The 12,011-nt window shown below is 38.8% G+C and overlaps 1 protein-coding gene across 2 annotated transcripts in view; it reads right to left on the bottom strand.

The window, feature by feature from the left end:
- The window catches only part of GK5 (glycerol kinase 5), an 87,016-nt gene that overhangs the window by 39,669 nt on the left and 35,336 nt on the right, over positions 1 to 12,011 (bottom strand). For both annotated transcript variants that reach the window (XM_081138934.1, XM_081138935.1), the window contains exons 4-5: positions 11,597 to 11,690; positions 5,013 to 5,144 (exon numbers count right to left, since the gene is read on the bottom strand). In XM_081138934.1, coding sequence (XP_080995060.1) covers positions 5,013 to 5,144; positions 11,597 to 11,690 — 226 coding nt within the window. The remainder of the gene's footprint in view (positions 1 to 5,012; positions 5,145 to 11,596; positions 11,691 to 12,011) is intronic.

The raw sequence follows: 12,011 nt of genomic DNA, 5'->3' as shown, positions 1-12,011 counted from the left end.
TTTCTCTCTCCTAAAAATCGATAAAAACATTTTTTTTTAAAAAAGAAAGAAGCCAGTCTGAAAAGGGTAAACACTGTATGATTCCAAAAATATGACATTCTAGAAAAGGCAAAACTATAGAGACAGAAAAACATCAGTGACTGCCAGGTGTTCAGGAGTGAGGGGAGAGAGAGATGGATTAAGTGAAGCACAGAAGATTTACATGGCAGAGAAACTACTGTGTATGATCCTGTAATGGGAGATACACTGCATTAATAATACTTAGTAATAATGTGTCAATCTTGGCTCATCTATTGGAAAAAATGTGCCACATTAATACAAGATGCTAATAGAAGAAACTGCTGGGGGGTTGGTAGATGGGAACTCTATGTACTCTCTGCTCATGTTTCTATAAACCAAAATATGCTCTAAAAATTAAAATCTACCAATTTATAATGGACAAAAGATTCATTCAGATTGTCTATATCTTCTTGATACAGATTAAGTAGTTTGTGTATTTCTAGGAAATTTCCCATTTTACTTAGGTTATCTACTTTGTTGGCATACACTTGTTCATCTTACAGCCTAATTATGATATTACTTCTGTGAGGTTGGAATTAATGTTCTCTGTCATAATTCTAGTTACTTGTGTCTTCTCTTTTTTTTCTTTGTCAGTCTAGCTAATCATTTTATTTTTATTGTTTTAAATATGTCTTTATTGATTTCAGAGAGAGGAAGGGAGAGAAAGATAAAAACATCAATGTGAGAGTCATTGATCAGCTGCCTCCTGCACGGCCCCCACTGGGGATCGAGCTCGCAAACTGGGCATGGGCCCTGACCGGGAATTGAACTGCGATCTCCTGGGTCCTAGGTCAATGCTCAAACACTGAGCCATGCCCGGCTGGGCTAGCTAATCATTTTAAATCAGCTTTTGGTATAGTGTCCTTCTTTGTCTCTTAGTATAGCCTTTGTTTTGAAGTCTATTTTGTCTGCTATAAATATTGCTACCCCAGCTTTTTTCTTTATTTCCATTTGTATAAAATATCATTTTTATCCCTTTACTTTCAATCTGTATCATTCTGGGTTGGGTGTCTTGCAGAGAACATATATATGGGTCTTATTTTCTTTTCCATTTTGCTGCTGTATGTCTTTTAATGGGAGAAGTTAATCCACTTACATTTAAAGTAATTATTAATGGGTACAAATTTATTGCTATTTTATTCTTTATAACTGTACTCCACTGGTTTTTGTTTTTTCTTTCTTCTTCTTAAAGAAGACCCTTTAACATTTCTTGTAATACTGGTTTTAGTGGTAATAAACTTTCAGGTTTTTTGAGGGGTTTTTTTTGGGGGGGGGGGCTGGGAAGCTCTTTAATTTTAAATGAGAGCCTTCCTGGGTAATCTTAGTTGTACGTCCTTGCTTTTCATTGGTTTTCACTTTGAATATTTCATGCCAATCACTTCTGGTTTAAAGTGTTTATGTTGAAAAATCATCTGACAGCCTTATGGGAGAGCTCCCTTATAGGTAACTATCTGTCTCTTGCTCCTGTTAAGATTCCCTTTGTGTCTTTAATCTTTACCATTTTAATTATGATGTGTCTTGGGTGCATCTTGATTGAGCCTCTCTGTGCTCCCTGGACAGGTGAGTCTTTTTCCTTCACCAGCTTAGGGAAGTTTTCAGCCATTATATCTTCAAATAGGTTCTTGATCCCTTGCTCGCTCTCTTCTCCTTCTGGTACCCTTATGATGCATATGTTGTTACACTTGATGTTGTCCCAGAGGTCTCTTAGATTTTTCCATTTTCTTTTTTTATTCTTTTTTCTTTTTGTTGCTCTGCTTGGGTGTTTTCTGTTATCTTATCCTCTAAATCACTGATTAGATCCTCTGTTTCATCTAACCTGCTGTTGATACTTTCTAGTGTGTTCTTTATTTCAGATATTGTGTTCTTCATTTCTGACTGGTTCTTTTTATGGTTTCTATGTCTTATTTAATGCTTACTATCTCTTTAAGTTCTCACTGAGATCACCCATTCTTCCCCTAAGTTACCTGATCATTCTTATAATCCTTGTTTTGAACTCTGCATCTGGTATCTTGGTTGCTTCCATTTCATTTAATTCTTTTTCAGGGGCTTTCCCTTGTTCTTTGATTTGGGGCATGTCTCTTTATCTCCCCATTTTGTCTACCTTTTTGTGTTTGTCTCTGTGTATTAGTTAGATCTGCTATGACTTCCAAACTTGTTATGGTGGTTTTTGTTGTAGGTGTCTTGTGGGCTCAGTACACTATCTTCCAGATCACCTGAGCTAGGTGCTCCAGGAATGTCTCTTGTGTGGCTTATATGAGCCTTTCTATTGTAGTTGAGTCTTAAATGCTGTTGGTCCATTTATGAGTGGTATTAACCCTCAGGTTGTCTATTAGGATTGACCCTGACCATACAGTATGAACCTCTGTGTGGGGGCTGCTCCTCAAGGTGCAGTTGTCCCCAGCAGGGTCTGGTACCTGCCAGGATCTGCCTTTGGGTGTGCCACTTGTGTGGCTAGTTGGGTTATGTTCTGGTGTGGTCTGAAGTTCACCACTGGTTGTGTTGGTTCTGGGTCCACTTGGGAGGGGTTCCAGTGCTGGTTGATGTCATATGCTGCCTGCAACTGGCTTTGGGCTACCTGTCTGGAGCTACCAAATCCATTGTTAGTGGCTGCCTCTACTGAGCCTGGTGTGCATGGGAGGGGCAAAGTTGTGAGGTTGGCTTCCTCTTCCATAGGTGTGAGCTTGATAGGGTGGGGTGAAGTCAAGTGGATAGGGCTAGTGGTTCTTCTGCTTGGGGAGAGCACAGTCAGGCACTCAGTGAGGGGAAAGTGTCCCCTACTCCAGAGCCATACCACTCAGCCTTTGCCCAAGACTCTGACACTAGCTCCCTCAAAAAGAGTGCACCGCTGGTTCAGGTTGGGTGTGGCCAGGTGGCCCCTCTGCAAGACTCAAGCTCAGCAGAGTGGGGCCACTGAGAGTCAGGACAGGGCAAGTGGGTCTCCCTTTGAGGTAGGGATGTCAACAGCATGCTGGTGGAGATGAATGGCCCCTCCTCTGGAGTTACAAAGATCGCTGTCTGAGTCTCTGCCATGAGCTTCTCAAGTAAGGTATGCACCTGAGTGCAGCCAGCAGATGTTTCTGCAGCACTTAAGCTTGGCAGAGTGGTACCACCAGTAGTTGGAGAACTGGACTAGTGCACTCCCCACGCTGGTGCTATAAGGATAGGAGTGCTCTACCTTGGGAAGATGGCATCTGAGGGAGGTATGGGATAGGAACTCAGCAGAGAGACCTCTGGTAGCTGACCCTCCAGATCACTCCTCGAAGCCATGCCACCCAGATCTTCTCTTTATGACTACTATATGCCCTGAGTCACCTTTCCTCTACTGGAGTCCAGGTGAGTGTTTGAGAAAAAAACCCTGTGTACTGGCCCTTTAAGAGAGTGCCTGGGTTTCTAGCAGACGCCCATCTCTCCCAGGCAGGCAGAATCCCCACTGATTTTCACCACCAGATGCCTTTTCCTGACTCTGGTGCTCTGGGTTGGAGATCCTGATGTGGGGTCAAAACTCCTCACTCCTCAGAGGGACCTCTGCTGCTGACATATCCCTTCAGACTCTCAACAGCCACACATGGGTAGGGGGCCAGCTCTTTCATCATCTCTGCCCTTCTTACCAGTCTCAATGTGGCTCCTTCAGTAGATGCTTGGTTATAAGACTTCTGTTCAACTAGCCTTCAGTTGGTTTTTCAGGTTGATTAATCTATAATTTAGTTTTAAATCTGGCTTGGTGCTGGGAGGAGGTGAGTGTAGCCACCTACTGTACAGTCATCTTGGGATCCCATTTATTTTTAACCAATTCGTATTTGTGAATCTAAAGAAATGTTGTCCCCTGTATATAGTAGGATCTTGTTTTTTATAGTCTGGTATAAAAACACAATGAGATACCAGATACCAGAAAAGACTGATAATGTAAAGAAGGTAAGTAAAATAAAAACTCTTCTCACTCACTGATGATGGGTGTGCAAATTGTCAAAAACTTTAGAAAAGTGTTTGACATTATTCACTAAAAATGAAGATATATATAGATATATAGATATATATATACATATTCATGCCCTAAAATTCCATTCCTATATGTAGATACAGCAGGAACACATTTACATGTACATCAAGAGACAGCATTATTCATTATAGGCCCAAACCAGATATAACTCAAATGTACATGAATAGAATGGATAAATTATGGTAAAATCACATACTGTACACTAAATAGCAATAAAAATATAAGGAAATTAGTTTACATACAACATATATATATTTCACACATATAATGTTCAGCAAAAGGAGTCAAATACAAAAGAATAAACACTGTATGATTCCTTTTATACAAAATTCAAAAATGTTCAGGCAGCCCAGCTGGCATGGCTTAGCGGTTGAGTGTCAACCTATGATCCAGGAAATCATGGTTCGATTCCCGGTCAGGGCACATGCCTGGGTTGTAGGCTCCATCCCCAGTAGGGGGCGTGTAAGAGGCATCTGATCAATGACTCTCTCTCATCATTGATGTTTCTCTCTCTCCTTTCCTGTCTCTGAAGTCAATAAAAACATATTTTAAAAAATATTCAAGCAAAACTATAGTGATGAGGAAAAGATAAACTGTAAAAGTGGAAAGAAAACGTAATACACAGAATTACAGTGTTCTAGTTCTTCATACAAGTGGCGTTACACAGATGTATGCTCCACAGTATGTCACCAAAAGGTATATTTCTGTTTTGCTCACTTTTCTATATGTGCTATGACTCACAATAAAAAGGTTTTAAAAAATAAACTGAATAAAGGTTCCTTGTCTTCCATCCCAATATGTTGTGGATACTTAATTTTCCATCAAATAATCACATTACTATCCTTATTCCATGAATTTACCCAAAGTCTCCATGCATGCATAGTGCATGCATGTGCACACACACACACACACACACACTCTCTCTCTCTCTCTCTCTCTCTCTCTCTTTACTTACCTCAACCAGGTTCTGTAAAATCCAGGCCAATCTCAAAGAAACATGCTGGGTTGTGAAAGTGAACAAACTGGCTGCTAAAAATCGTTTACTTCTAGTGAAAAAGTGAAGCATTCGGCAGGAACTGTGTATTAGCTATTTTTTTAAAAAAATAGAAAAATACATTTAATAATGGTGTTTGATGTTTCTGTATTAATTCCATATCCATGCAAACAAACCCAATAATAAAAAAGTTATTTAACTACTTAAAGAGTGTTCTTAGGACTTAATACCTACTTTCTACCTCTTTACCTATTTTTAACTATGGAAATGAGGGGACACAGTCAAGGGAGAAAGCTATACTGCTATTTTTTAATAATACATTTTATTATTTTAATAATACAGTACTATTATTATTTATATATATATATCTTTATTGATTTTAGAGAGAGGAAGAAAGAGGCAGAGAGAGAGATAGAAGCATCAATGATGAGAGAGTCATCATTGATCAACTGCCTCCTGCACACCCTTGACTGGGGATTGAGCCCACAATCTGGGCATGTGCTCTGACCAGGAATCAAACCATGATCTCCTGGATACTAGGTCGATGCTCAACTACTGAGCTACACCTGGCCAGGTTAGTGCTATTATTTTTAATAATATATTTAATCAGTTCAGTATAAACTCAGAAGGAATTCTCCCTACACATTAAGTACTTAAAATTGGGATGTCTGATTTTCATACTACCTATACTTACCTAATGATTAAAAATGAAACATACAATTTAAAATTTACTCTTCTTTTTTTAATCCTCACCTGAGGATATTTTTTCCATTGCTTTTCAGGGAGAATGGAATGGGGGCAAGAGAGAGAGAAACATTGATGTGAAAGAGACACATTAACTGGTTGCCTCCCACACACACCCCAACCAGGGCCAGGGGATCGACCCTGCAACAGAGGTACATGCCCTTGGCTGGAATAGAACCCAGGACCCTTCAATCCATGAGCCAATGCTCTAATCACTGAGCCAAACTGGCTAGGGTTAAATTTACTCTTTTTTTATGTATATATGTGCTATTTCTTGTTGGGTTTTGTTCATTTTATTTTTTAAATTTAATTTAATTTTTCCTATCACCATTTATCTACTACTCTATGCCCTCTTCCACCTCCACACCCCCAATCACCACACTGTTGTCCATGAGTTCTCTCTTTTTTTCTTTTTTGCTCTAATCTCTCTAACCCCCAACTCCACCCAAAGAGGCCCACACCAAGACATACCATAATTAAAATTCCAAAAGTTAAAGACAAAGAATCTTAAAAAAAACACAAAAGAAAGGCAGTTACCTACAAGGGAGCTCCAATAAAACTGTCACCTGATTTCTCAACATTTTAGGACAGAAGGGACTGCATGAAATATTCAAAGTGATAAAAACCAAGGACCTACAACCAGCACTACTCCACCCAGTAAGGCTATCATTTAAAGTTGAAGGAGAAATAAAGAGCTTCCCAGACAAGAAAAAGCTAAAGGAGTTTGTTACCACCAAACCAGCATTGCAAGAAATGTTAAAGGGCCTGCTTTAAGAAGTCGGAAAAAAAAAAACACCAAAAAAGAAAAAACACATAGGAACATGATTAAAAAATAAAATGGCCATAAATATGTACCTACCAATAATCACTTTAAATGCCAATGGTTTAAATGCTCCAAATCAAAAGACATAAGGTAGCTGAATGGAGAAGGAAAAGAGACCCATGTGTATGCTTCCTTCAGGAGTCACATCTCAGAAAGAAAGATACACACAGAATAAAAGTAAATGGATGGAAAAAGATATTTCATGCAACTAGAAAGTGGAATAAAAGCTGTGGTAGCAATAGTTATATCTGACAAAATATACTTTAAAACCAAGGATATTGTAAGAGACAAAGGACACTACATAATGATAATAGGAGCAATCCAACAGGAGGATATAACTTGTAAATACTTATGCACCCATCATAGAAGCACCTAAATATGGAAAGCAAATCTTAATGGACATAAAGGGAGACACTGACATTAATCCAGTTGGATTTTACCACCTCATTTGGGGTGACATCAATGGATAGATCTTCCAGACAGAAAATCAGTAAGGAAATGGAGGCATTAAAAATACACTAGATCAAATGAATTTAATTAATATCGCCAGAGCATTCCACCCCAAGGCAGCAGAATATACATTCTTTTCAAGTGCACATAGAAAGTCTTCAAGGATAGACTATATGCTAGGACACAAAACAAGTCTCAATAAATTTAAGAAGATTGACATCATATCAAGCATCTTCTCTGACCTTAATGCTATGAAACTTAAATCAATCACAAGAGGAAAACTGAAAAACACACAAAGACGTGGATGCTAAATAACATATTACTAAACAGTGAATGGGTTAACGATGAAATCAAGGAATAAATCAAAAGACACTTTGAAACAAATGAAAATGAGAACACAACCCAAAATCTCTGGGGCACTGGAAAAGCAGTCCTAAGAGGGAAATTCATAGCATTATAGACCTATCTCCAGAAACAAGATAAATAAACAATCAAAAAAGAACAATAAACAAAGCCCAGAGTAAGTAGAAGGAAGGAAATAAATGAAATAGAGTCTAAATAACAATACAAAAGATCAATGAAACCAACAGCTGGCTCTTTGAAAAGATAAACAAGATTGACAAACATTTAAGCAGATTCGTGAAGAAAAGAGAGGCAACTCAAATAAATAAAATCAGAAATTAAAGAGAAGTAACAACTGACACCTAAGAGGTACAGATGATTTTAAGAAAATATTATAAGCAACTATATGCCAACAAATCAGACAATCTGGAAGAAATGGATAAATTCCTAGAAACACAACCTTCCAAAACTAAATCAGAAAGAATCAGAGAATCTGAATACACAGATTACAACTAGTGAAATAAAAAATCTCCCAACAAACAAAAGCCCTGCACCTGATAGCTTTACAGCTGAATATTACCAAATATTCAAAGAAGAACTAACACCTGTCCTTCTCACACTATTCAAAAAAATTAATGAGGAAGGAAGAGGCCAGGGTTCTCCTAATTCCAAAACCAGATAAAAACATGACAAAGAAAGAAAATGATAGGCCAATATCCCTGATGAACACAGATGCTAAAATCCTCAACAAAATATTAGCAAACAAAATCCAGCAATACATTAAAAAGATCATACACCATGACCAAGTGGGACTTATTCCGGGGCTGCAAGGTTGGTACAACATCCACAGATCAATAAATGTGATACACCACACAGACAAAATGAAGTATAAAAACCACATGATCCTACCAGTAGATGCAGAAAAGGCATTTGATAAAATCCAGCACCCATTTATGGTAAAAACCCTCAGCAAAGTAGGAACAAAGGGAATATACCTCAATAAAGGCCACATATGACAAACCCACAGCCCACATCATATTCAATGGGCAAAAACTACAAGTATCCCCCTCAAGATCGGGAAATGACAGGGGTGCCCACTCTCACCACTCATGGTCAACATAGTCCTGGAAGTCCTAGCATAGTGATCAGACAGGAAGAAGAAATAAAAGGTTTCGAATTGGAAAAGAAGTTAAATTTACTCTTAATAAGAAAAATCTTTAATTTAAAAAAAAAGCATTAAACAGAAAATAAGCTCCACGTTTTAAAATCTGTAACACATACTAAAAAAAAGAAAGAAAGAAAGAAACAAGCCTTATCCTGCTACCTACAGCAAGAACTCAGATGGACAGTTCAGCTTCTGAAACTGGTATTTAACAAAACAGTCACTTACGGAGAATTTACCCACTTTTTGCATTTTTCTGTCATTTCCCACCCTTCTCCCGAAAATGAATGGAAAGATTTTGGTTTACTTATTAAAGATAGTAACATGAATCCCCTTCATTTTTAGCACAGTACATTAATTGAAACATGCAGGCGTGGTCCTCTTTACGTTTCAGTCTGTCCTTTCATTTTCAACAATGAGCCTCAGTTTAACTTTTTTAACATTTTTTTTTTGGTGAGACTAAAGTTCTACTCTCAGCAAATTTCAATTGCACAGCACAGTGCTATCAACTACAGTCATGCTATACTTTAGATCCTCAGACCTCATTCATCTTATAACGGAAAGGTTGTACCCTTTTAACTTCTTTTCTCTTGCTCAGTGCTCAGACCTCCTGCATGTCTTTATATTTTACATTATTTATTTAAATACAAGACTTTTAAAAAGGATTTAAAGCGGCTGGCCACCCATGCCCCTTCTGACTTGTTATATGTTGACAATGCCTCAGATGAAAAGGCTCTTCCTCCAGAAGCACACTGTGCTTTTCTCTATAAAAAATGAGGCTTAGCCCTGGCCAGTGTGGCTCAGTGGCTGGAGCGCTGGCCTGCACACTGGAGGGTCACAGGTTCTATTCCCAGTCAAGGGCATGAGCCTGGGCTGTAGATCCTAGCCCCACCCCGACCAGGGTGTGTGTGGGAGGCACCAATCAATGTTTCGAATCGATGTTTCTCTCTTCTCTGTCTTCCCCTCTCCCCCTCCCCCTCCCTTCCACTCTCCCTAAAAATCAGTGGAAAAAATACCCTCGTTCTTTGAGTGAGGATTAAAAAACAAAACAAAAAACAAAAATGAGGTTTTGGGGCCTTCAGGGATCTTCCGTTAAAATTTAGATGCCCGGGGAGGGGCCTTACACAAAACATATCGGGAGTTCCAGCCCTGGTCGTTCAGCCCACACGGAACCACGAGCACTCTGCTCACCTACCAGTACTTCTTGAGTTCCCGCCATGTGCCAAGGGCTGGGCTAGGCCCCGGGAGGCAGAGGGAGTGACACAAGCAGGATCACTGCCTTTCTTAAATGTGCCTTCCCGTGGGAGAGACAAGTAATCAAATCAACAAATGAGCTCATCTAAGATGACACTGGCTGTAAAAGGAATCGCTGTTTGATGTACCACCAGAAAAGAAAAAATCCTGCCAGTTAAATTATGACAAAGTATTAAGAAATAATTAATGGGCACATGCCCAGTTGCAGGCTCGATCAATGACTCATCATTGATGTTTCTGTTTCTCTCTCTCCCTCTCTTTTCCTTTCTCTGAAATCAATAAAGATATATTTAAAAATAATAATAATAATAATAATAATAATTAACAGTTCAAAATGCATCCTGATGTCAAAGGTGTTAAAATTAAAAAAAATGTATATGTTATAAGTCACGTACTGCTGGTGGGAACGTAAATGATGTGGCTACTTGGAAAAATACTTGGCAATTTCTTATATATGACCTAGCAATTGTGTTGGGGTATTTATCCCAGAGATATGAAATTTTAAGACTTTAAAGACTCAGTTTTGCGCTTAAAGTCACAATATTGTGTCATGATTTGAAATTTGGGCTAATACTATAGAAGTAAATGTTTCTTGTGGTCACAATTTATTTTTAAAGCAAAAGAAGTTCTGAACATCTCACTGGCTGACTGAAGGAGTCAGTCATGCTTAGGGACAATCGACAGGCTGACCTGTTAAAAACTAAAATAATACATTAAGATATAAAATTACACATTATAAACAGTATAATTTAAAATTGTCCCACTCAGGATTCATGACTTCTTACAACCACTTTCCATTCCCTTAATTACTGTCTTTCCTGTACACGGCACCTCTCGGTATTCAGCCTCACAAGTTATCACAGCAAGGAGCAAGGTGCACTTTTGTATGTGAAACTAACAGAAAGATCAATATGTGAGATCATGGCAAGTGTCTCACTCATGCATCGCTGCAGTTTTCTATAATGTATTCATGTTTCGTTTTATATAAAATTAAAGTCTCCAAATACTAAGCAAGTAAAACTGTCTGGTGTGGCACCCTAGCTGGGAAGACATTTAACTGGGTGGAATTAGAAGTATTAAAATTATCAATATGCGATCCTATCACACCAAATTCTGTGGGTCTCACCACAGCTGCGGAGCAGGGCCCGGGAGTGAGATGGTGGGGGGCTGCTGTCTGTCGCCACCAGGGCCCGGGAGTGAGAGAGAGTGGGGGCTGCTGCCTGTCGCCACCAGGGCCCGGGAGTGAGATGGTGGGGGGCTGCTGCCTGTCGCCACCAGGGCCCGGGAGTGAGATGGTGGGGGGCTGCTGTCTGTCGCCACCAGGGCCCGGGAGTGAGATGGTGGGGGGCTGCTGCCTGTCACCACCACCATTTGCTTATTTGTGCCAGTCAGCAGGTTAACTATCTTTCTACACAGTCTTCAGCAAAACAAAAGATGAGGAAATTTGGACATTGCTATATCCTTTCTGGACATAGTCTGTATTTTTTCCATTTCTCCAGGAATGGAAACATGACTTCTCACTAACATGGAACCCCAGGTCCACCCAAACTCCTCAAGACTTCTGGAAGTGCACTATTAAGTGCTTCAGTTGACCACATACCCTTTGGGGTAACTATTATTACATTTTCCTAGTGTGGGAGTCTGCATGTGCATATGCTCTTATTAATGTCCAAAAGCAGCACAGGTAGGGGATTATACAATTATGTCTACAGTGAAGGGACATTTACAGAAAAACAGTAGTAACCAAATTGCAGACAAGAAAAAAAGTACCTTCATTATAAGAGAACTATTCCAAGATTTCACAAGTTCAGTAGCTCTTAGGTCTTGCCAACAAATGAAGTTGTGAAAATGATTTCCTGTTTTCCTAAGAAAAATGGAAACATTTTGAAAGTCAATATAAATCAGAGACTATATTATATAAAAGATCTGCCACAAGAGAAAACAAAATTAGAAGCCAAACTACTTTAAAAATGATTTAATTAGGTGGGGCTTTCCAAATGACTGTCTTCTCTTTGATTTATAAATTGAACACACTTTATAACAATTATTATGTGATAGAGTATATGAAATTTTAATCAGATTCTATGCAAAAAATATTTTTTGAAGCACTACAAAGTGTACATTTCCAAGAAAATAAAACTACTGTAATGAAAAGACCTTTAACAACTTTCTTATACACTTTTGA

The sequence above is a fragment of the Miniopterus schreibersii genome (assembly GCF_964146895.1).
Source record: "Miniopterus schreibersii genome assembly, chromosome: 5".
NCBI lineage: Eukaryota > Metazoa > Chordata > Mammalia > Chiroptera > Miniopteridae > Miniopterus > Miniopterus schreibersii.
This window is presented reverse-complemented; position numbering and strand designations above follow the sequence as displayed.